This window comes from Orbicella faveolata, unplaced genomic scaffold (assembly GCF_042242905.1).
Source record: "Orbicella faveolata isolate gen_17 unplaced genomic scaffold, um_ofav_v1 contig_34, whole genome shotgun sequence".
NCBI classification, from domain to species: Eukaryota; Metazoa; Cnidaria; class Anthozoa; order Scleractinia; family Merulinidae; genus Orbicella; species Orbicella faveolata.
Genome location: NW_028301563.1, coordinates 13,941,376 through 13,967,668, shown reverse-complemented (window position 1 = coordinate 13,967,668; position 26,293 = coordinate 13,941,376). Strand labels below are relative to the sequence as shown.

Here is a 26,293-nt window from a genome sequence, read left to right as displayed (position 1 = left end):
AAATAGTTCACAGATGACTGTGACTTTAAGAGGACACTTACTGTATCGTACATGAGTTGATATCGATGACATTACACTGATTTGCATGAGACTTCAGACTTGACAAGCGGTTTGAGCGATAAGTTAGGAATGTGCGAATCTGACGCTCTCCAGAGGCCGTGTGACGTCATAAAAGCATTATGTCAAGCGTTAGCAGGATGGGAGTGCCTGGGTAATAGTACTTCGTCACAGCTTTGCCTTTGGGTCTCTTTCTTTCTGAAATCTCTGTTAAAAATGGCTAGCTCCGTGAGCGGGCAAGATGAACCAAATACTGTGATGTGATTGGCTATCCTAGCGGGCAAGATGGCACTATTTGACCCGCTCGGAATTTTCGCTCTCTCCCGCAAGAAAAATTTCCCCGAAATCCATATAATAAATCCCTTATTGACCAGGCATGTTAAAAAAATGTAAAGTGTAATGTAAATCTTTTTATAGTGGCCATGCACTTAGCTATACAAACACTAAGCTTAGCTAGTTTACAGGCATGCCAGTAAAACAAAGGAAACAAATATTTCAAATAAAGATAACATAGTTAAAAATCCCAACTGGCAGGAGGCAGACCAGTTGGCTATTTAGGTCAAGATGGCAAAGTGCGTTCGTTTGTTGCAAGTTTACCTCGACTCCGTGTCGGTCTATAAACATGAATGTCCAGCCATCTTGACCTCACGCTTGGTCAATAACCCATATTTATCAGTTAAATTTTCGGCGATTTCTCGGCTATCGGTTAAAACTTCTCAGTTATCACGAATTTCTGCAGATCTCAGATCTTTGCCATCAGTAATTAAAAAGTTTGACTAATTCTCAGTTATCAGCTGAGCCCCGTTATCCCCTCTACGCGCATGCGCACATTCCCCGATAGCGATCATGGCGACTAACGGGAAAGTTGCGTGAATGGAGGTTTGGAAAGTGCTGAGCACAGCGTCGAAATTGAAAACCGTCAAGAAGAGACAAATACAGGGAGCGGAAAAAGAACAAAGCATCAAATAAAAATGCGCAGAAAACATTCGGTCCATTAAGCGTCTTAGTCTCTCTATGTTATTTTAGCAGAGTGGATCACTTAATTTAATTTGATCCTCTGTACCCTGCTGAATTGATGGTTCTGAAACCAGTTGTCTCTGTTTGTTTGTTTCCTGTTTAGACTGGAACTTGTCGCGTTTTGATCATCGGAAGGACTTAGTTTAATCACACTAGATTGTCTGGATTATTCTATTTCGAATTAATTACCATGACCGGGTTAGGATTAGCGAGAATTTTGATTTCAGTTTTGTACTTTTTCGCTGAGGTTTCCTGTTCATGGATTGTCTAGATTAAAGGAGCTACGTCACGGTTTGTGCATCTTGAAAAGTTTAACCTAAAATTTTTCAAGTTCGTCGTTTGTAATCCGTGTCAATCTTGTCTCTCCTTAACTATCCTTGTCCATTTATGGTTTACTATTATTTCTTATGTCTTTTTTCACCTTAGTAAACTAGTATTTTCAGGCTTCATTCAATTTAAAGGTAATTTTGTACGTGCCCAAAATAACACAAAATACCATGACTGAAATCCTTTAAGGGAAGCTTTTTCGAGTTAATTACCAGGGCAGGGTCGTTCAAAGCCCGGTTAAGCTAACCCAGGATTAGCGAAAATTTTAATTTCAGTTTTGCAACTGTTTTGCAACTTGTCGCTGACGTTGTCTGTTCATATTGTTTGCCCTTCAGTTTTGAATTGGAATAATCTCAATCTATACAAAGCATAAGCAGTGAAAAACATTTTTATACAAAAAAAGATTCATACATACTTTAATCCTGGGTTAACGTTTAATAGCTGGCTTTCGAAGCCGTTTCTTCTATAAAGTAGTTAGGACTGGGAAGACGGTGTGAGTGAAATTTGATAAAAGTAAATGAAGAAAGCAGTAATTTATAATCAAACGGCGATCTACAGTTTTGCCATCTTATTTTAAAACTAAAAAGCAATGTGAACAAAACTGTTTGACACCATTTTTTTGCTTCCCTCTTCAGTCAGGAAGCAATGTCTTAGCACTTCATTGACGGCCGAAGCTTAAACTAAGAACCCAGTGATATGGTCTCAGGCAGGGGAGATCAACTTCAGCCTCTCTCTGAGGCAACTGCAGTATCGAGAGTTTATATGTGAAAGCGTAGTCCCTGTAGGCCGAGTCAAAGTTGACCCCGCATGATTATTCATAACGCTTATTGAACAATTAAATGTGCAAATATCCCTCTTTCTTTGAGTTTCCCTCGGTCATTCGATCACAGTGGGTTTTGCCGAGTTAATTTTCACTTCTTTGATACGAATTTCTGCTTTAAATCCTAAATCTAGGCATTACCTGACACTCGCCACGCCAGGAGTTGTCCCGGTTAGGCGAGTCAAAGCGTTTATATGAAGAAAAGTTGTCCCGCTTGTCAGGGCTACCCTACCTGCCGAGACGAGACAACTCGTCCATCCTCTTGTAAACGGTTGGTTGAATTTTGCAAAGAAATGAGCTAAAAGTTACCTCTGCCAGGAAGAGGGTTGTCTCGGGTATCCGAGACCATATAAATGGGGCCTGAGGAAGTAACGTAATTTTTCGTTTCAGAAAAGAAAGCCACGCTAGTTTTAGTTCTGGGTGTTGAAGCGAAACAATAAATATTGAATATTGCTTTTATATCATAAAGGAAAATTGAGTATTGCTTCAAGATCGTGCGTTAAGGATTGAATATATAAATGTACTTCGTTTTTCAACTCAGAAACAAAGAATGTCTGTCAATGCAAAACAAATCAAGACGACATAAGCTAACACGAAATACAGATCATTCATGAACTTTTAATTCGGAAAATCACTTGTTGCGTTCGACAGAACGCAGTTCTAATCGCGTAATGCATGAAAATTCGAGATCTGTGTATGCACCTATCTGGGGACACTAATTTGGCCCCCACCCCCCACTCAAAAAAAAAGTTTTTCAGGGCAAATGACGTCATCTCTTTGTTCATCCATGTACTTTCTTTCGAATGTTGCGCAATATTGTGTACTTTCGAGTGTCGAGGCAGCTTATTGTAGATTGTAGTGGATACTGAAGTTGGTTATTTTTAAGTTCGAAGTCAGTGTTAATGGCATTTGAAAACCTTGCAGACATGTCTTCACGAAATGTGTAAGACTTTTCGAGGCAGCTTATTGAAGACTGCAGCGGATAAGTTATTTATTTAAAGTTCGAAGTCAGTGTTAATGGCATTTACAAACCTTGCAGACAAAGTCTTCACGAAATGTGTACGACTTTACGTACGAACAGAAAGATGCAGTTTGGCTGCGTGTTGTGTACCCTCTTCTCTTCGACAAAAACCAACGCTGCTTTCTGCTGAATAAATCAAAGGAGGAAATGTGTAGTTTCAGTCTCTCGCCTAGATTTCTGTGCACAAAATGTGTAACATAAACCCAACGCGCGACAAAAGTGTTTAAACAGAAGAAAACTTTCAACTTCCACAGGATTGCTTTGATACATAAACATGTCCTCCGTTTCATTGTTTCGGAAGTGAAAATGCCCTGAAGCTGTTACCCCAAAGCCAAGGCGATTCAAAGTCGTGTTCGTAAACAAAATAATTGCCCTAGTTTTGGTAATAAAAGCGCGTCGTCTCGCATACCGACGGAACAAACATGATTGGCGTCGATTTACACGGTCAGTATAAAACACGCTCTGGGGACTGCTGACTGCTGACTGCTGACTGCGGACTGCGGACTGCGGACTGCGGACTCCAGACTGCGGACTGCAGACTACGAACTACGGACTGGGTATAAAACATGAACTTAGGTATAAAACGCGGACTAAACATTACGGACTGGGCATAAAACGCCGACTCAGGTATAACAGGATTCAGGTCTTAACAATTTACCGGTAACCATTTATACACCTGAGCGAAGAGAGGCCTCGTGAGAGTGAAGAGTCTTGCCCTGGAAAAACACAATGACCCCAAGCAGGGCTCGAACCAGGACCGCTCGATCCGAGTCCAGCGCACTAGTGCTTCTCGTCACCTTTCTATACTCAGCCCGTTATCACTAAAACATAACTGAACGTTTCTCTTTAATATTTATTGTTTCTCTAGGCAATCTTGGAGTGCCCATGATCTACTTTTTACTTTGTCACGTGAATCTATACTATAAACCAATTCAATTCACTAAACTCCTGGAGCTGAAAGTTCGAAGCACAAAAATCACATTTTACATAAATCAGCCTTAGTAGCTTTAAGTATCACGGTAACACGCGATGTGCCCGGAAGATAACAGTCATCCGTGAATATTCCTGTTAATTCTTAGCAAATTTAAATTCTAAAACTGTTTCAGACAATTTTACAAAAAATGTTTAAAAGGCGACACCTTTTCCAGAGTTTCGGTTTATAAAAATCATATAAATTTATTCATGGGTAAAGGTCCTGGGCGACCTTGACGATCATTAAATGAATTGATCAGTCTTTCGATCAATGTACTTAGACACGTTCCTGCTCAAGTTTTACTTGTACTACAGAGTTAATTGGAGACTCCTACAAAAATTAAATAGGCTAAGTTTTAGGACATATTTACAGGTTAACTTTTTGAAGATATAAAATACGTACCATACTGTTTCAAAATTTCTTTTCAAAAACTAATTATATTTTGTTTCTCATTTGGAGTAACATAATTGCCTTTTACATTGTCACATGTGGGTCTTTTATGAAAATGTTCGACCTTTCCGAAGCACTGAGTGTAAACTTAAATTCTCAGCGACAGCTACACTATACAATAAATTCTCAAACTGAAAAGTATTAATACTTTGCGTGAAAAATATATTATCAAAGCGCCCGTCTTTTGGAATGTTTTGCAAGGACTTTGTGTAGCACTGGAAGCTAAAACGGACTATTTGTCAAATTAAAAAACTGGGAAACGTAAAACTTTAAGCTACTTCTGAAAGATAACATCTCAGCATTCCAAGAGGTTATACAGTGGAATCCCGTTACTATCACTACAACTACATCATAATATTGTGGTCGAATTCAAGAGATTCTTTGAAGAAAATTACAGGAAAATGACTGACTAAGCATTTTCTTCTGGTCAAAAAAAGTGCCCGTAATAATGAGTTGATCGCACTGACGGAGTGGTCTTGAGGCGGGCTTCAACTGACGTTGATGTTAGAAGATACGCTTTTAAACTTGTTTCCTAGTTGTATAATACCTGTGCTACACAATGTACATGTTAAAATAACATGAAGTTCTTCAAATGCAGTCTTTCCTTCAGTTTTAAGAAGTTGCAACATTTCATTGTTTCCTCAGGAGTTTCTTGAGTCATGTATCGCCACAGTGAAGCGGTCTAGCCTTGTTAACCTGTGAGAGAGGACAGTGTATGTAACAAATAAACGAGTGGTAGAAAATGTCACTGACAAGATAGCTTTGCCACTGACGAGTGTACATAAAGAAAGATTTCATTGAGACGAATAACTTGTTGACAGTCCAAACCAAACCAAAACTTCTTAACAATAATAAGGAAAAAGATACTAGCCATCAGAAGCGCTACTATTCACATAGGATTGGCACCAAATCGTTGATTCAGGGATTTGCTTGTAAAACGAGTGTTATCCCTCGATCGTTGAACTTTGCTTCCAGTTCAAGAAAAACTATGAAAAATGTTGATAACAGGGGCCAGTTGATCAATGGGCAGATAACGCTATCCACCGTTTAAATCACTATCCAGTGGATAACTGTTGTTTATGTTTGTATTTTCTGATGACAATTAAAATAATCGTCTTCGTATATAGAGAAAGTACATTGGACTTGTTTTCGTTCCTCTGATAAACGTTTACGCACATTGGCGCCGGAAAACTAAGCGCCTCACATCTTCCACATAAATGTCCTTTCCACGACAAGACTTCTCCCACGTATGAAATTTATAACTTCTTTCCAGGAGTGGTGTAAATTATTTCCGGTTAACCTCTACATGCGATTACCCTTAAATGTCTTGTGTAAAATGAATTGATATTGGACCTTAAGAGCAAACTACGCCACCATTGAAAGTCTTACCATGAACTATTCGCCACATTTTTTGAACAAGAGCTTCGCACTGCTTCTCCCAGCTGAAAGTATCTTCGTAACTTGTTCGCAGTCTTTGAATCTCTTGCAGCCGCTCTGCTCGGTCTTTCAGGCGGACGGCTGTGATTGCCTTGGCCCACTCTTTAGGCTCGGCTGACTCCACCACAAATGGCTTGCCTAATGGTAACGAACGCAGTGCATCTCCAAAACCCGAGTTTCCACTTACAAGAATGGGAAGACCAGCAGACAAGGCTTCCAGCGCAGTCAGTCCAAAACCCTCCGTCCTGGACGGCATGATAGCAAGGTCGACCTCGCAAAACAACTCCTTCAATCTCTCCTTGCTTTGCACAAATTTCCTGACGACCAGTTGATCTTTAGAGATTCCACAGTGCAGCAAGTTGTCCGCGACGTCCTCCTCTTTTCCATCTGGTGCGCCCACAAATATCAAACGGTATGAGTTATCCTTCAGTTCAACTATTGCTTTAGCAGCAATGTCATATCCTTTCAGACTGAAGTCTTCTTGATCACCGCGGCCAAAGGTCAGCACCCTAAAGTTCTTGCTCTCCTCAGTGGTTTTCCTTGGGACTGAAAATTCTCTGAAAATACCAGGAGTCAGCTGAATGACATCTTGGTGTTCTTTGCAAGATCCCAGGTAAGCAGTGTAGGCGTCCTTCAACTTGGGTCCAACAGCTACAACAAGATTTGCTAACTTGCACAAGTCTACCTCTGTTCTGTGCTTCTCTTCACCTTTGGAAATCGCCTTTGAATAGTTCTTATACATTCCCAGTTCTTCAGGTGCAGTATGCACTACCTGGACCCACTTACAACTGTGGGATTTTTTAATGACCTGGACTTGTTTACCAAGCTTCGCTCCATGACCCAGAACGAAGTCAATGGCAAGGTCTTCTGGTGGGACAATCAAACATTCAAGGGAGTCGTAGCCCACGAGTCTCTCTGCTTCTCTAATGGCAATGTTGTGGCTCTTAGCGTCTATCCTTTCTTCCTCAGAGCAGGCTGACGGCGGGACCAATAGAGTGACTTCTACTGCCGTGTGTTCTGCCAGCTGGAAGGCAAGCTTTCTGTTTACGGTTGACAAGCCTCCTTTTTTCGACCTCCACTCACTGCCTAAGAGAGTTACTTTTAAAACTCTCTCGGACGTCCCTGGATTATCTTGTGCTGGCTCGCCCTGAGATGTTCCGGCCACAGAGGAAAGACATAAATCCTGCAAGAAAATGAAAACGTCTTAACAAAAATTTATCGTAGCCAATTGTCTCGGTATATATTGTAAGCGGACATGAAATGCACTTATCTTGCAATGTAAGTATGCATCACTTTTTTTTCAACTTGGTTTACTGGGCTGCGCGTCACGAAAACCAAAGCGAACACAAGGTAAAAGTTAACTGCGAAGTTTTCACCGATGGTTTTATCCGTAGCTTGCCAGATGTGAAGAAGACAGGGAAATCCTATGACCGTTGATGGCGGTCTTAACAGATCTATAGCTGTTTGAATAACTGTCACATTCTTCCTTTCGAATGCTGCGCTAATGGCAAGTAATGTTGACGACTATTAAGGACGGTGCCCACTCATAGCAAAGGTTTTTGCGCCAGGTTAAGACCACGCAGAAAAAGTAGATCTTTGCAAGGGCTATTGGAAACCACAAAGAAAAATTGGGGTAGCCACGCATTTTTTTTTCGAGATAATTAGCCTTGAATCTCAACAAAAATGCTGACATCAGCATTTTCCTGAAAAAAGAACGAAAGGATACTTCTTCACAGATTTCCATAGAATTCGCCTTTACATACAGAAAAGCAAACACATTTAAAAAAATCTCTAAACTACATGGCAAATGGTAACAAAAAAACATTTTTGATATGTTTTTAATAACAAAATCGTTGCAAAAGCGCTTTTAGCGTGTCTGACAGCCTCCCTCTGGTTCAGCTAAAATACAGTCTAAATACCTTTTGCTCACAACCAGAAACTAATCACGTGTTGAACAGACTTGCCACTTCCATTTTACAACATAAAATGAAAGGGTAACCACGCGTTTTTTCAAGTGTTTTGAAAACTTTTACGGTCCCCGTTACATTTTCTTCCTGTCACCTCCTCAGTAAGTAAGACATTTGCGTATCTCGCACTTGTTTTGAACGCGCACTACGCCATCTGCAGGTACATGTTTACAGTTGAATTTCAGTATAATTTTCGACAGATAACAGCTAGGTTTTCCGCTGGAAGACGTAAACACTTAGTGGTTAGCGATATGCTGCTATTCTGGTGTTCCTGGTTTAAGTACAGGTTCATCAAACTAGACTTGGTCAGAGCAGGAAAATTTTGCTTTCATTTTAGGCGTGTACGTGATAGCGTAGTTGATTGCGTCGATGTCAGCCCCAACGCGCGCGTGGAGCTAAACTATGGCTTGCGTGATGCGCAGAACGTGTGCGCACTAAGAAAAGTAGGCACCGTCCTTAAACAATTATTCCACGAACGCGCGTTGGATATGAGATATTAGGCTGATTTAGGAACACGACGGGAACGTCAGATGACGACTGCAGGTCGCGCGAAATAACCTGGATTCTGTTCTAATTTGACTGTGTTTGGGTATTTGTACTGCGCACGACGTGGTAAAGTTACGTTCCCGTTCTCTTGCTAAATCAGCGTATTAGCGACGAGGCGCGTAGCGCCAAGTTGGCTATAATCGTCCCATATCCAGCAAGCGCGCGTGGAATAATTGATTTATTAGAAACGCCACCAAAATATAGAAAGCTTAAGTAAAATAAAAAACACCCAAAAAATCACGCGTACGCTTACCGTATTTGTAGAGCATGGTATAATAGCTTATAACTCATGATGGCGAAGCCAATAAAAACTCTCAAATTGAATTATCCAACGATCCAGTTTTTAATAATACCTGAATAGGTAGATAATACCTTTTGCGTTTAATTTGTAACACTCATGCTTACCTACGATGTCAACCACTGGTGTTATTACTTGTGAAATACATTGCTTCTTATTCATAAATCATACCTGGCTTGTTCTTTGTGGGTACCACTTTTCCAAACCACGAACTGTGAGTACTTTGCCACTGACGCTTTTCATGCAGATCAAACGTCCTCCTTGTTTTATTTCAAGGAGGTGCAAACAATCTTCGTGTGTGCACAAGGTTTGGCTGTGGTTTGCACAAACTTGACGTCCCTGCAGACAGTAGGGGCATGCAACACAGAACTCGTACCGCAGATTACCAAGGTACTGAAACTGCTTCAACAAATCTTGTAAAGTGTCTTCCACAAACGACCGCACACTTCTTGCTGTTTCTGGCGATGTCGAAACTGGAACTGCTTCCTCTTCAGCTCTTTGCTTGAGGGAAATCTTGATGAACTTCTTTTTGCAAATCAGAATCATATCATGTATTATTTGCCGACCAACAACAAACCAAGCTCCATCTCGGTACAGGTTTGGGGGTTGTACGGATCCAATCTTGGAACACCAAGATATCGATCTTGAAACAAACTGAGAGAAGAATCCATGCGGAACAAAACCATCCACAAAATGAAGATACAACGGGCAAGGATCGGTGGGCGATGGCTCCAGCTTACCAAGGTCTTCAGGTGGCGACTTAAGCTGAGCGGGTACAAAGTACTTCACATTACTTGGCGAAGCTGAGAACTTGGCGATCAAACCAAATCGCTCCATCATGTCTAAGATGTCTTCCTTGACAAGGCCTTGCTGAATGAATTTGGAAAAGACATGATCGACAAGTTCCATGCTCAGGACACCGCTTGTCTCTACCTCCAGCCAGCACTTAGATTCTACGGGATCCTACCAACAAACAAAACACACTTACGTTTAATTATTTTTTGCCGAAGCAAAGGAGATTTGTGAAAACAACGTTCAACATGTCCCGAACATGTGACAAGAGAAAATCTGAGTCCCCGACGGGATTTGAACCCATTACCTCCCATATATCAGCTGAGTGCTGTAACCACTGACCTATGGAGAAACTCATGCGAGGCCAGAATTATACTACAATGCTAAGGGATTATTTTTCAGTCTAACCCTGCTGGATCTTGCGTTCTTTAATTTGTCTCATGTATGTTCACTTCCATCGGTAAAAGAGAAAAGAAACAGAAAACGCCTCTCCTAAAGAGTTTTGTCACTGAGGTATGATGTATCTTAAGACTTCAGCCCGCATTTTACAAGTCCGTCTTTCACAATCTTCCTTAATCTTGCTAAATTTAACTATCCCGACAGCTTTTTGGTTTTACCAAATTTTAAGCTATTAGTTTGAGACTTTATTTGAACGTAGTTTTAATCTATGGTAAATAGCTACTTTAGTAACTGACACCGCTAATGCGCTTGCCTTCGCCCAGAGGAATAGATCTCATTTAAAAACTGTCCCCAATAAAAATCTACGTAGGTCCATATGACCAAGAGTTTGCTTGGGGAATACGTTAGGCGTTTCGTATAGAAGATAGGCTTTTTAAGCGCTAAGCATAACGTCTTCGTACCGCTTTGTTGAAGGGTGGTATGGTAATCAGCATCTTGAATAGCTCAATTAACCATTGCGCCTTCAGTATGACTGTGCTGCGGTGCTTTACAATCATTCCGAGGTCATGATAAAAATGTAGCATGGCGTAGAACTGGTCTTCATCCTCGATAAAGCACACTTCTTTGGCATACGTTTGAAGTTGTTCCACATTCATGTGATACACATTCTCAGCTACCAAAGCTTCAACGACCTTTTCGAAGTTGAACCACCTAAAGAACAATCAAACAAAATAACTAATTAGCTTCGAAAAGTATTCATGTATTAAACATCTCCCCCTTAAAATTTTTAAAAACAAAGTTAAACATTGTTGCTAATTTACTAATTTACTTTAGTCCTAGGTATTTAGTGATTTAGTGATTTGCTCCCGCCGTTTACTTATTTATTCATATTTTTCATTTTCCCCTTATTTTGTCTCCTTTTTTTTTTTTGTAACCAAGAGTTTTTATAGTTTGGTGATAAAGTGTATGCTGTATTGAAATCTCCTAACCGATGACATTCCAAAACATGGGCTTCGAAAATTTCATGAGAGGGATAATTGATAGTTCCAATAGGAAAATTTCACAGAAAAAATCTTGGGAAATGCTATATGTTATCAAGATGACATATGAATGGAAAATTCCCATCGAGAGATTTTTACGGATATTTTCCCTGTAAAATTCGAAAGAAAGTACATGAAAAATCCCCATGTAATACTTCATAGAAATTTTAAGTTTAATCAAATGTAAGACATGGCTCGTCAGAAATCCTAGTTTCTCGATAAGAAGACGCATTTCTTTTTTACTAAATTCATTGGAGAGTATTTTCTTGCTTCTCTCCACTTATATAGCCTAAATACTCTCCTCGATCTTTCAATGAATGCAGTTACAAATAAAGTATATACGTTCCAAACTCTCTTTCCAAGGATAGTATCATATTTTTTATATCAAATGTTGGTTCTCTAAGACAGAGTTGTAAATAAGCCCTTCCAGCATTTATTTGAGGTGTAGCATTAGGTTAAGCTCTAATGGTTAAATATATGGCTGTCCAAAATGATAAACAAAAACCTTTGCTAATAAACTCAAGACCAAAAACATGCAGTGAAAACTAAATGCCGGGTCTACGTACAAGGCCAAGTTTGAAATGAACGCCATAGAGTTTAATCGAGAAAATACGGTCAGTACAAAGTAATGAAAAGATTGAGGGAAAATGGAAGCACTAGTTGTGTTGATGTGATAAAATGACTGCAGACAGACAGACCCTAAATTTACTACACTACCGATGTGTACAACTATGAAGTGTACGAAAGGGTATAAATGAAAGACCAATTTAGTTGCAAAGAAACCCAAAAAGGTCTCAATGGGAGACCATAGCAACTGAATCCTTTTTACAGGCCTCTTGTGCAACTATTGTTATCGCAAAGATGTGAAGATCTCTTTCTCTTGCGATATCACTTTACTTGACTGGTATCTTCTCTCCCATGTATGGCTCCTTCCTCAAAACATCCATGATTTTGGTCCGAAGAGCATGAATCCCATCGTCACTAGCAACATCAGTGTCACATCCTCGCCCTGTAAATTACAAATGGCAACAAGCTGTAAAGGATCCAAACGAAGTTAATCGTCAAGTCCTAGGTGAATGGCAGTTGTTACAGATGAGCTCTTATTAACTGTCTCTTCTCTACACACGTTTGCTGATTTGTGCTACTTCTGTTACAATTCGAGAACATGGCTCAGGAAAGATATTATTAAACAAACATACTCTAAAATTAATGTTCCCTTAAACCAAAACAAAAATAAACCTTCTGAGGTATCTTTGGCAGAGGATGTAAACAATGTAAATCTTTCAAGAACTATCTTTACCGCAATACATATTCAAACTGCTCCCTCCACACAAAACAACGTCAATTCTAAGAAAGGCATGGCCAGTATTTGAAGAGATCCTCGGTTTTACCAATTTGCTTTACTGATGGATTTCATGAATAAACCAAATGCAGACTTAAACCTGAGTTAGCTAATAGTCATATATAAAGTGTCGGTTCATTGTAAGCTGAAATGTTTTATTTTAATCAGTGATCCAGCACAACAAAATCGTTTACCTGCTTTTCGTTTACGCCTTTGCGCAGGCTTGACAAACAAATTCTTCATCTTGCGCACCAATGACTTATCGCCCAGCGTGTTGTCAATGCTGAAGAATGGTCGGATAACATGCTTTTCGTATTCCTTACCAGATATACCCCGCTGTAGTTTTGATGTCGTAACCTCGATATCCTCGAATGGTTTATCAGCATGAGTGCCAACAATGAACACTGGAGGTCGGAGATGGGGCAGCTTGCCGCCTGAGTCGCCAATCATTTCCTCTCCTGTTGGTCTGATACTGTGGATTGTTACAAGCCATGACAGCAGATTCTCCAGATTTGTTTCATTGTTTGGGTTTTCCAAAAATTTATCATGTGTTCCTTGTCGAACACAGGGCTGGGCTGGGGCGTCTAGTGCCTTGCTGAGGTTGTGCACCAGGACATACACTGCTCGTGATGACAGGAACACAGGGTGAGAAGCGTAATACAGGTGCTGTCCGGCAAAATCCCACAAATCTACAGTAACTATGGTTTCTCTCTTGCCATCAGCATTTTCAGCGTCACCATGCACGCCTTTAAGCATCTTCTTCAACCGCAGATACGCATGTTTTGTGACGTCATCTGGAGGCGAGGTTGCATCCATCATTAATGTTGAATTTTTACTTGAACTTACACTGCTGTCATCTGGAAGGTCATCAACGGCATTCTTTGTTACAGTTTTCACTCCCATTTCACTCTCTGGCGGGGAAATGGTTGAGTTCTTGAGATTGCCAACATTTTCAGGAACCTAAAATGGAAATTTTAAAAGAGGAAGTATTTTCGATTCATTAGGACCTGCTTATTCCAGTATCTATAATTATATCTGAGAAATAGTGTAGGAGTACTGAAAAAGAACTGTCACATTTTTCCCCACAAGGACTCACTTTGCATAATAAATGAGTCAACCTTATCTATCTAATCTGATTACAATTCAGTCAAAGCTTAAATATTATGTATTCTAGCTGCTTTTTTATGTACCGTAATCCTATTTTTCAAAAATGCCCAATTTTATGCTCTTACGAGTCTCATCCTATGGCGCCATACAACAGTTCAACAGTGCTAAGTTGCCTGGGTGAGGAATCAAAGTAAGTCGGAAATAGTCAAACAGGAAGTAGCTATTAGTCCTATGTCTGGGGCATAGGTCTACGGGCACCTTCGGACTTGGGGTGGCGGTGACCTTCTTGCCCGAAAAATCTACGCAATGCCCGAATACTTGATTGTTTAAGTCGGGATGCAAACGAACTCAAATTGCATGAAAATCAAAAACGTTCACAGTTCCCACAACTAATGAAACTGCTATAATTCCAAAAATAGTTATATTGAAAGCTTGCATACTCAGTCTATCAACAGTCTCAATCCGAGTAACATCTAAAACTTATTAAAAGGGAAAGTTCTAAAAAAATTTAAAGTAACTAACTATAAACTTTATTTAAGAGTTTTGGAAATTACGCCAACAGCATTATTTTGTAATGTTTTCTCTCAAGTGTCGTTGCCCGAACAATTTAGCGTTTTGCCCGAAAAATCACATAGTTTCCGTAGCTGGGGGAAGGGGGGGGGGGGCTTAAGCCCCCTCGCCTCCCCCCTCCCCCCCCCCCCCCCCCAGTTCGTACGCCTATGGTCTGGGACGTTACTCTTGGCCTGTCAGTGTTACTCAGCATTGTTTTACACTCGTCACTCCTCGACCTCTTACATGTACGTACTAATGACTTTCAGCCACCAAAAGAGATTATATATGGTCGCTTTTGGTGTCGTTTTCAATTAACATCGACCATATCATTCACTTTTAAACTAGAGTCGCCCCAGACTTCAACGTACAAACCTGATTTATTTCCGAGCTGTCTGTGCCCACCTCCATTGTTGATTCTTCTCCTGTCAGTTCTAGATCTGATTCCACTGCCGACTCTTCCTTTACTTCATTGACTATACAGTGATAATGTTTTTCAGCTAATATTCTTGATATGTCATCACAAAATTCCGCCAAACTTGGCTTATTCTCGCTAGTGGAAATCCAGTTTTTTACTTGATCGACTTTAATCTCGCAGACTGAAGGATCAACTTCGATTCCCTCAGTGCTCTGTTCTTTAGGGTTAAATGGCAAACCTAAGAGAGACTTCTTCAGACTTGTTTTGCCAGCACGATCCTGACCAACCAAAAAAACTCTACCACGATAAACATTCACAGAACCATCCTTCAAAGCCTTTTCATAGAGCAGCTTTGCAACATCTCCCTGCGCTTGTATTTCTCCTGGAACTATGGGTGTAATTGTAAGAAAATGCAGCGATTTTTCTGATTGCCAACGCTGTTTGTAAGGGAATAGTTGTTATTGCTGTTGAATCTGCGGTAAAATATTCTTTTGTTTTAAAAGGTATGCTAACGAGGCGAAAGGGTCAATGATTGACCCTTTCGCCTCGTTTGTGTGTCAAGCCGCCGATAACTGTCAGTGATAACTGCAATAACAGCTATTAACGAAGTAAAATTGGTTATTGTGGTATACTTCAATCACAGAGGTTCGCCAGTGACCTCAAAGTAACATTTAAGCGCAACCTGCGATCATAACTGCGTATCTTATTCGCATCCACATTAGAATACACTAAATACATGTAATAAATGGACCATAAGCATAGATTATAAAATTCTAACATGGCTTTAAGGCTTAGGAGACTACAACCAAAGAAACAACATTGAGGTTGAGGTACGAATAAACAGTTTCTTTTGCTTTAGTCCCTTAAGGTTCGGCGGCAAAGTTTATTAGAATTGGCCCATTACCAACACGGTTAAGAGGGATGCAGTCAAGTCAGTTACATAGCTAGATAATGATACACCACGGCATGGCATAACGTAACCGGCCAGCTTCTATGCTAACCTGCAATGTCTAATAACATTCCTTGTGTAATAAGACTTTCAATTTCTTCAAACCTCAAGGGGTTACCTGCCACGGACAGCCTTTTAAGATGGTGTAACTCAACGATATCTTCATAGATTTTTTCTATATTGTTGTTCCTCAATTCCAGCTCTTCTAGTTTTTCCAGATTTTTCATATTTGCCGGTAGTGTTGAGAGTTCATTGTCATTCAAAAACAAGTGCGTCAGCTTGATCAGCTTGACAACAACTTCAGGAAACTGTGTTAGCTTATTGTGGTTCAAATTCAGCTTTGTAAGGTTTGACATGCTGATTGTGCTTGGCAACTTTGCGAGCTCATTGTGTGAAAGGTTAAGTACTTCCACCTCCCACATTTCTGTCACAGTCCTTGGAATCCTAAACAATCTCTTCCCTTCCAGATTTAAAGCCTTGATACCTTTACGAATCGTCTCCGGTAACTCCAACAGTTCCGCTACAAACAATAAAAATAATTCCTCATTTAGTTGTGTTAGATAAAGCCTCCTTCTGTCAATTTAGGAATCAGCTGTCTCTGATGTGCAGTATCAAAACTGCAAAACCGAAACATGCGTTGTCAATTGTGGCTCAGTACTATTTAAATCCTTACTGGACACGAGGACACCATGTCAGCGGTTTAACCTTAAGCAGCAGAATATCAAAAGCAATTGTGCCGCAACAGCAATGTGGTGTTCGCCAACTGAAAGATATGGAACACTTCATTGCCTATGTGTATTTCAGCGACCCAGGACAAGTATCAGACTTCACAATACTTTTCACATCAGGGCCTAACAACAATGACTCTTCACCATCAATCCAAAGAATATCTGAAGGAAATGGAGAAATGGTACGAGCAAGGCAGTCTTAAAAAACTCTGTTGAGGTTAAGGACGCAGGATAAGGATGCGTTTAACACTACACTTTTGGCCAACTCACAAAAGAGCTGGAGCACAGACATAAGTCAAGGGTGGTACAACTTTAAAAGTCACAGGTTAGGCTGTACTGAAATTTTATAATTTGGCTAGTGACATACCTTGCATACAGTGGCTACGCCCGCATTACGAGCAGCAGTCAAAAACAAGCTGCCCTTAAAATAGTCTTTTTCTTCGGAGTTAACAAAAATAGAGAGAATGGCAAAGTTGCTTTGGCCTCTTCTCAAACTTCACTCGAGAACCTTAAGTTTAAGGTACCAGTATACTCCAAAATTGACCATTTTTCAAAAAAATTGTTTTTCGCTTTTTCCGATAAATCTTATTGCGATCTTTCATTTAAAAAAAAATTATATGAAAAAAGATTGACTCTAAGCAGTTATGAACGAAAAACCCTTCTTTGCATTACCTCTAACTGATAGCTGTCAACGGGTTGTCACGAGAAGTACATAAAAAGTTGCGTGACAGATTGCCGCGCAGTACGATTGCCTACATTTGTGTTTGGTAGTCGACGAGCTGTTCTGAGTGTTCTCCGTTTGTAGATTGTTGATTTGAGCTTAAATATGTCGTCGATGTCTTCACTTGTCCATTTGCAAGTGCGAAGAAATTACTACATAGCAAAATGCCGGGGCAGAAATGTTTCCAAAACAATCGATCAGAATTGGACCGATGATTTAGCTGGCCAGCGACAAAGGTTCCTGCTACGAGCAGGAGCAGTTTCTTGCACTGGACGAGGAAGATATTTGACATTCTCTAAGCATTACTTCCTTGGCGCCGTCCGAAGAGGTCACGGTAGCATCTCAACTCAATCGAAATCTCGTGGGTTTCCTTTATGTTGTTTACGAGTGCGCTCTTTCATTGCCTACGGCATCTCCAAGCAAATGCGTTTTACAGATCGAAAAGAAGAAACAGAACCGAAAAATATTTTCTTACTAACCTGGGTACACGAGCGGTGGAATTCAGATCTTGCAAAGGATATATCCCGCCGGAGGCAACATTTAAAGGGGTAACCCGAAAACACTGGCCCCCGGTCCGCGGATCCTCACTATGGTCCGGGTCCGCGGACTACCTATGGACCAGTCCACGTACTACCCCTACTGACCCCCTCTAAGGACCACCCCCAAAATAGAATAGAAACAAAATCGTGTCGGCGAAATTTCAAACGTTACATTGTGCAAATATAACAGACTTGGGTTCAGGCTCGGGCGCAAGTTATATCAATACACATTGCCATTTCCTTCGGTGTGGCCATTCAGTATATGAAAGACCGGGAAGCCTCCGGGTAACCTCAAGAAAACCTCTGGGAAGCCTCGAAATTTGTGCTCTTTCCCCTCTGCCATTTTGTTTAGCCCATTCCCCCGTGGGTTCGTGAACTCGTTCCAGGCTTCACAATCTGCTCAGTGGAATTACAGATACAAACAAGCTTAAAAAACTCAGAAACACATCTTACATAGCCAGATTGAGCCACGAATGGAAGGTTACAACTTTCGTTCTTTTTGCCATCGGCATCTCCTTACACTGAAAACAGCTTTTAGGCATTTTTTTGGGGGGGGGAGGGGGGGGGGGTGGGAACGGGGGTGTTAAAACCCAAGTCTCTTACATTTGCACAGTTTAACACTCGAAATTTCGCCGACACGATGAATCTATTAGACAACCCATAAGTGAAATCTATATTTATTATTTTTACACTATTTTGGGGTGGTCGGTAGAGGGGGTCCGTAGGGGTAGTCCGTGGACCGGTCCGTAGGGTAGTTAGCGGACCCAGTCCGTAGCGGGGATCCGCGGACCGGGGTCAGTGTTTTTGGGTTACCCACATTTGAACCCGCTTTGTAATTGATACCAACTCCATTGGCAAAGTAAAATGAGCCTTCACTTTATTGATCAAGGCGTCATTATTTTCACACCTTTTGTGTAATTATCTCATTGCACCGCAAGAACGCCTTCAAGTATATTTTCCTTCGTATCTCAAAAAAAAAAAAAATTCAGCGAGTGAAGAACACCTTTTGAGTTCGTTTTTAGCGAGTTTTTAAGGTTTTTCGCTGAAATTTGGAGAGAATGTTGTCCGATAACCAGGCAAAAAAAAAAAAACAGGTGTCGGGAAATTTTTAGTTTTCGCTTCTTTCAAAAGTTATGACTATTTTAGTGAAGAGAATGCATGTTTTATCAAATTTCAAAGTTTAACTGCGTGTCAAAAACAAACCCGACAAAAAAAAATTCTCGACTCCGTTTTTTAAAGAAAGGTGTCAAGAAGACATAGCGATGTTAATCCTGTCCTCTCGCTCAAACCCGATCGGAAACGAACTTGATTAGTGAACCTCTGTACTTTGGGAAATAGAGCGCTATATTCGCTATATATTTTTTTATATATTATCTTAATAAATATACTTTCGTAATCTACAATTCTTAAACTTTCAGAAAATATATACTTTACTGGAGTTTTCGTCAAATGTCCGACCGTAAAGCGGCGCAAACGAATGATGGTTGTTTGGGGTATACTGATACCTTAATTTGACGAGGAGCAACATATTTTGCTCAAAATAGCACAACTAATATGCTATCTGGCGACACTCGGCGAGTTAAGAGCGAGTCGCCGGACACGCCCGGGGAAGCTGATTTTCGGCGCCAAATTAAAAGCTTGGAGACACAAAATTTTGCATATTTTTCACTTTTTACAATCTGCTGTGGCTTTCGAAGTTATAGTTTTCTTTATGTTAATATTCAACGCTGTCTCTAGTGAGAAAAGTTTCCCGACTTCAATGTCTTTCCTGTTAACAAACATTGACATCGACAATAGTTTTACCCGGCCCTGCTGAATCCTGATTGGTCGATTCAAATTAATAAAGTAAATCACTTTATTACAGTGTAAAAGTCTTTAGCACTACTGTGCTAATTAACGACACTGAAATGAGTAAACAAATATTGTAAATTGAACAGAAACATGTTAAAAATCCAAACTGGCAGGAGACTGAGCAGTTGGCTATTTACAAAGCGTGGAGGAGTTGAATCTGGGACCACCAAACACAAATCCATCTAGTGGCAGGAAGGAGATTTGAATTCGGGACCTACGGATTACAAATCCAGCGCCCTAAAGACTAGGCCACGCTGCCTCCTCCAGACTCTCCTCCAGGCTCTCCACCCGTATGCAAGGTACCAAATATCAAGCTATTAAGGAAGTGTCTCAACAATAAAACAAAGCCAGACCGTCACAGGGGAGGCCACTGGGGTTTGCGGTGCTTCCTTATGTTGAGGGTGCATCTAATCGTTCGGGTTGCGTCCTCCAAAAATTTCACATTTGACTATCTTATAGACCGCTAAGAACATTACCTCATAAAACGCCCAAGGACCAACCAACGATCTAGGGATCGTATACAAAGTGAGGTGCTATTACTGTTTCTTCGCCTAGATTATGGAGAGTACTTGTAAGCGCAGAGGAAGCAGCGAATATGCAACACATGAAGACTCTTTAGAACTTAACTAAAACGATCTGCAACGACAAACCAAGGCAGAGCACAGTTGTCAACGACAGAAATGGTAACGCCTTAACCAGCGATGAGGATAGAAGGAAGCGGTGGAGAGAGCATTTCATGGAGATACTCAATAGGGAGGAGCCAGCCTACCCGATCAACGAAGAAGATTGCGAACAGCAGGACATAGCTGACATAGACACGAGACCTGTGAGCAAAGTTGAGATAAGAAGGGCAATAAAGAGTCTTAAGAATGGTAAAGCCCCTGGTGAAGATATGATAACAGCAGAACTACTGAAGGCAGACCTTGAATTTACAACCGACAGAGTGAAAGAACTTATAGACACGATTTGGAGTCTGGAAAAGGTCCCACGTAAATGGAAGAGGGGACTCATTATTAAGATACCGAAGAAAGGGAACTTAAGGGAGTGTAAGAACTGGCGGGGAGTGACTCTCCTACCAGTTGTTAGCAAGATATTCGGAAGAATTGTAATTGATCGCATTCGCCTGGGGATTGACCGCAGGCCCCGTAAGGAACAGGCTGGCTTTAGATCTGGTAGAGGAACTACGGAGCAAATTTTCATCTTATGCAATATATTATCTTCTACGAAAACCACCGAGATCCTGGTCCATGCTTTTGTGTCTTCCAAACTCGACCACTGCAACTCTCTTTTGTACAATGTACCGAAGTGTGCTTTAAAAAAGCTCCAGTCTGTTCAGAACGCCGCTGCCCGACTTATCTTATCTTACTGTTCCCGAAAGTACGACCACATCACTCCAATACTGAAAGAATTACACTGGCTTCCTATTTCTGAACGCATTAAATTCAAGATTATGTTACTTACCTTTAAGGCTCTTCATCAACAATTTCCTGTCTACATTCAAGATCTAGTAGCGCACTACCAACCTTCCAGAATCCTCCGATCATCACACTTATTACTTCTTAACCCCACGAATTTTCACCTGAAGACATATGGTTCTCGAGCTTTTGCTGTTTCCGCTCCTGAACTCTGGAACAGTCTACCTGTTTCTATCCGCTCATGTGACAATCTAAGTTCTTTTAAATCTAAACTCAAAACTCATCTTTTTAAGAAAACTTATTATTCTTAGCGACTTTTACTTTCTATTACTTTCTTAAATGCACATTTTCAATTATTAAGATTAGTACAGATCATTTTGGCGAATTGTACAGCGCCTAGAGCAGGCATGGATAGGCGCTATATAAATATTTATTTATTATTATTGTTATTATTATTATTATTATTATTATTATTATTATTATTATTATTATTATTATTATTATTATTAGAGCAAGTGAATGAATGGCAGGCAACTCTCTATATCAATTTCGTAGATTTCGAGAAGGCGTTTGACTCAGTGCACAGAAATGGCTTATGGATGATAATGAATCAGTATGGTATCCCACAGAAGATCATCAACATAGTTAAAGCGCTGTACGATGGCTTTGAATGTGCTGTTGTCGAGGAAGAAGCAACCTCAGAATGGTTTGAACTAACGACTGGTGTCAAGCAGGGATGTACAATGTCTGGCTTTCTCTTCCTGCTCATTATAGACTGGGTAATGAGGCATACTGTGAAAGAGGAGGGAACCGGGCTGAGGTGGAAATTTACATCAAAACTTGAGGACCTCGACTTTGCTGACGATGTAGCTTTAATTTCCTCAACACAAAGGCACGTGCAGTTGAAAACAAACAGGCTGGTAGAAAATGCAGAAAGGACAGGCCTTCGGGTAAATGTCAGGAAGTGCACAGTCATGAGAGTCAATGCAAGGAATAATGAAGCCATCACAGTGAATGGTCTGGCGTTGGAAGATGTAGAGAAGTTTATCTATCTAGGAGCCACAGTATGTAAACAAGGGGGCGGAGAAGAAGACATCAAGGCTAGGCTAGGGAAAGCGAGGGGAGCGTTTGTGAAGCTGAATCGAGTATGGAATTCCAGCAGTGTGTCGAGGAAGACGAAGATCAGGCTACACAAAACATTGGCCAAACCAGTTCTCATGTATGGTTGCGAAACATGGAAAATGAACGAAGGTGATGCTAAGAAAATCGATGTGTTTCAGAACTGATGCCTGAGAAGGATAATGAAGATTAAATGGCAAGATAGGATTAGTAATAGAGAGCTACTGGAAAGGGCTAACGCGGAGAGGTTGAGTGAAGAGGTAAGAAGGAGATGGCGATTCATTGGACACATCCTCAGACAACAACCTGACAATGACTGTGTTACAGCCCTGACATGGACCCCAGAGGGAAAAAGAAGGAGAGGCCGGCCAAAAACAACCTGGCGGCGCACAGTAGAAAAGGAGAGGTCCAAAGCAGGGTGGCAGTCCTGGAGAGAGGTGCGCACTGCAGCGCAACACAGGAATCGATGGAGGGCACATGTGGAGGCCCTATGCGCCAACTTGGCGCCAGGGGACAGGTGAAGGTGAAGGTGACTTGTAAGCGCTCGTGGAGCTCGTAAGGAGCAAAACATGCGAGCAACAGCGAATCAGCAATTAAACAACATACTGAGTCCAGGGATAAACAACAGATAGATGCCCGGGTCTTCGAACGAGGTGTGACCAAATACCGCAAGAGGAGTTACATGTAGGAGTTAGGGCAACGATGACGTTAACGAGGGTAAAATGTTCCCTCGCGCTCACGCATCTCTAATTCAAATTAAAAACGACAGCACACAGCTTTGTAACACAAGCAGTAACGAACCTTTTAACATTGTAGCTATGATGAAAGTCAACAGAAGTTATCAAAAATTTAGTAAAACAAAAACAGATCGGTTTTTAACTCACCTACTGTTAAGAACAACTTTTCCGCATTTTCACCGGTTAATGCTGACACTTCCATAAATAGATCCACATCATTGTCATGTGCAAAAGACTGACCATCCTACACAATCAAATTCAAGCAACAAAACCCTGTTCAATGATCTGAACCTGTAGTTTCAGTAGCCTAGCAGGGGAACTGGATTTACACAGGTACACTGTACACAGATAACCATAGGGCGCCGTTTGTAATGATCAATTATTTATTCTACTTTTGGTCGTTTATATTTTCGTGATAACTTGGTTTATTTATGATTATTCATTACTGACCACCCATTCACAAATAGTTTTTTCGTTTTTTTTTTTTTCTTCCACAAGAGTGCACGGTAACGAATCCTGCAATCTGATTGGTTTTCAGCGCGGTCAGGATTTTTCTAAATCTCTACCCACGATCTTAAACTTTTGTCTTCCACTTTACAAGATAAGGAAAAATAAATAAGTTATTTAACGGCTTACAGTCGGTCCGTATGGTGAAAATCTGTGACCTCGGCCTTGAAAATGCTGCCCCACGCCGAAAATGCTGTCCTTTGCTAATTGAATAACGATCAATAGATTATAAGAAAAAAACTCTTCCCTGATGATGGTGTATCAGTTCTTAAACAGATATGGCTTCTCTAATTGCTCTTGTAACGGCTGTACACAACCTCGCATTCTGACCTGATCCGTACGCCATGTTTACTCAACCGCGGAGATCAAACTCTACGCAAACACTAAGTGCCTTCTTCATGTTACAATACTGCTGGGCGACATTTGAGCCCATCGAGTTGACACTAAGGTTATTTCAAATAACCAATTTCATAAAATTGAATTTGGCTATTTGAAATAATAGCGTTAACATCGTTCAAAACGTAAAAAGGACAGGCCAAAGGGTTTTTAGTTGTAAGATGCCCAAAAAAAAGGTTCAGAGGATACGATGGTAAAAGTTTCAACACTGAAACGAAATAATGGTTTAATTCGTCAAATAAATATCCGAGTAACGACCTCAGTAACGCCACAATGGTGTTATCTAATAATTAATATAAGCAACACAAAACTGGTTCTGACAAATAACCAAATAACGCAAGACTGGTTTTATCAAATAACTAAATAACGTAACATTGGTTTTATCAAAAAAACAAAACCATATAAGAATGGTTTTTATGACAAACCAATACATAGATGAATCGTTTTATGAAATAACCAAATGTTGTACGTTGGGTTTTAACAAATAACCAATTGTAGTAAAACCTTTTTTGTGTGAAAAGGGACGGTCAGTAGTGAATTATGATAAAAAAAAAAAAACCAACACTAACTGAAAAAAAAACCAACGGATAAACACTGAGATCAATCGAAAAACGACCGAAAAGTAAAATAAATGAAAAATTTACAAACGGTGCCTCATAGATAACTGGAAGCGAGCAAAATAAAACTCTGAGCAACGTCTAGCAAGTCATAGAGTTTACTGTGTGGAAGACCAAGAGGTGCGTGATGAAAATGAGAACTCTCTGTCTATATTTGCCGTGGCAGATCGCAGGTAGATATCCTGTAATGGAACTTGATACCGATTAGCTAGCAAACTTATTAGAGTAAAAATCACACCGATGTAATGCAATGTATGTGCAAATTAATATAACGGATTTCCTCAGGAACTTGTATCCCTACGGTGTGACAGAATTGGATTTGATAATATAACTGCAGATTTTACACCTGACGTAAAGCTATGGCTACAAACACAAGTTACCTCAAACGTCACCTTCCTCTCGCTAACAAGATCTGCTTTGTTTCCTGCAAGTGCTTTGAAAATATTTGGACTGAACTTCCTCCGACATTCGTCAAGGCATTCCCTTGCAATTCGAAGTGAATCTTGCTGTGTTATGTCATACACAATAATAACAGCATCCGCACTGAACACGCCAACAGTATCGCCAAATCTTCCAATGCCATAAGAGTCTATTATTACAAGGTGCACTGCTCTGTCATGATCGAGATAAACTTCCCTATACCAACTGTCATCTAGAAACAGTTAAATTAAAGTGGAAAAGATCTAATAAGTCAATATTAATTCAACTCGTTATATAAAATATGGTGGGGTCAGAATATCTCATTAGTCGAGCTCGGAAGATATACTGAAGGAATATCGGCTCAAGATCGCGACAGTACAGACCGAGCGATGTGAGGTCCATACCAAAAAAAGAAAGACCGATATTTTCCTAGTATGGTACCAAGCAAACTTGGTTAATAAACGATTTACTAAAAATGTCATAATTACTCGGGCTTCCGTAGGAAAGCCCGAGTCTTAATTGCTAGCGTTTTGGTCGCCAAAAGGGGGGTCATGGTCCCAGGCGTTCCATCCGTAGACCATGGAAACTGGGGACGAGAAAGGCGAGATTGCTCGTTCTTCGTGACAGAATGCGGTGTTTTGCGAAGAAAGTTTTGGCAAGAATCGCGCCTTAAACATTCATTTCACATACAAAGATGTCGATCGTTTTCAGAAAGGGTCGGTCCACGAATTATATTGCTTGAAAACCAGCCAGGTAAGCAAAGTTCACGCTCGAAACGTTCTCGTGAAATAACAACTGAGCCGATTGCGGTATGAGTTCAATCTACGAAACACTGGCAAAAAATAGGTAGTCAATGACGGTACGTGGCTACTGCTGTTATTATTTAGAACATTGCAGTAAAGCAAATCATATTGCAATAAAACGAGCTAAACAGGAAAACGTTTTTGGACTCGTAGCTCATTAAAAACATGCGACTTGTTTCTTGCACCGCGCAAAATATATCGATCTCCAAAGTTGTAAAGATAAGACTTCCGGTAACTTGAATTAAATATCTTACCTCCAAGTTAGTTGGCTTTCTAGTAGGGTGCAAGAAAAAAAAATAACGTGTGAATTTAGAGGCACATTTTGCGGGAGAATTAAACCTTCGATTGTGCGGGGAATTGTGCAGGATTATTGACGAACCAATGTTCTTGCCAAGTCCTAAGGAAAATCTGCATTGACGTTAGTTTAGCCAGTTATTTCACCAGTAGTTCAAACATATTTAGCAGTCTTAGCAATCGCCAATTCTTTAAGAAAAACTTTGTCTGACTGCAAAAGAAAATCATGTTGCGTGACATGAACTAGACGAGCATGAAACCAAAATAAATAGCAAAACAGAATGCCGCATCTTCCTTTCTAAATGAGAGTCCTTTTTAAAAATACTCCTGCCTTGATTCAATAAAAATATGTAGCTTGAATATTTCTTCATAAACTGCGTTAAGGCTCGCAAATTCTCGGAAGTTATCCGCAAAATACCCTGGGCAAAATACACAACTTGAAAGTTTATGCAAATTATGTGCAATGCAATTTGAGCCAAGTCACAGGACTGTTGTTTTCGCGAAGGAGTTTATCATGATTCGTTTTGGCTCTCTCGAAACGGATTATTCGTTCTCCAAAGGAGATATGACTCTTGAAAAGGGTTTAAGATCCCAACACGGCAAAGATGTCCAGCTACACAATTTACCCGGATCGCCA

At 40.5% G+C, this 26,293-nt stretch overlaps 1 protein-coding gene across 2 annotated transcripts; it reads right to left on the bottom strand.

The window, feature by feature from the left end:
• Positions 1-4,075: 4,075 nt before the first annotated feature.
• Positions 4,076-24,765, bottom strand: LOC149104919 (uncharacterized). Of its 2 annotated transcripts, XM_089271439.1 has the most exons (10): positions 24,520-24,764; positions 22,767-22,863; positions 15,562-16,029; positions 14,518-14,948; positions 12,681-13,446; positions 12,042-12,153; positions 10,566-10,815; positions 9,085-9,876; positions 6,055-7,285; positions 4,076-5,361 (listed from the first exon to the last, which is right to left on the bottom strand). In XM_089271439.1, the coding sequence occupies exons 2-10, from the start codon at positions 22,819-22,821 to the stop codon at positions 5,357-5,359; spliced, it is 4,110 nt and encodes a 1,369-aa protein (XP_089127565.1). In that variant the 5' UTR covers positions 22,822-22,863; positions 24,520-24,764; the 3' UTR covers positions 4,076-5,356. The 2 variants fall into 2 exon arrangements, with proteins under 2 accessions (XP_089127565.1, XP_089127564.1); XM_089271438.1 differs by lacking the exon at positions 4,076-5,361 and having other exon boundaries at positions 5,873-7,285; positions 24,520-24,765.
• Positions 24,766-26,293: the final 1,528 nt, after the last annotated feature.

Bases quoted from the DNA above. Each gene is read 5' to 3' on its own strand.
- LOC149104919 (XM_089271438.1), bottom strand. From the start codon at position 22,821: ATGGAAGTGTCAGCATTAACCGGTGAAAATGCGGAAAAGTTGTTCTTA. The intron at 14,949-15,561 runs GTTAGCATAGAA...TTACACCCATAG, and splicing joins AATGTTATTAGACATTGCAG to TTCCAGGAGAAATACAAGCG. The intron at 10,816-12,041 runs GTAAAGTGATAT...ATTGTTCTTTAG, and splicing joins GGAGAGAAGATACCAGTCAA to GTGGTTCAACTTCGAAAAGG.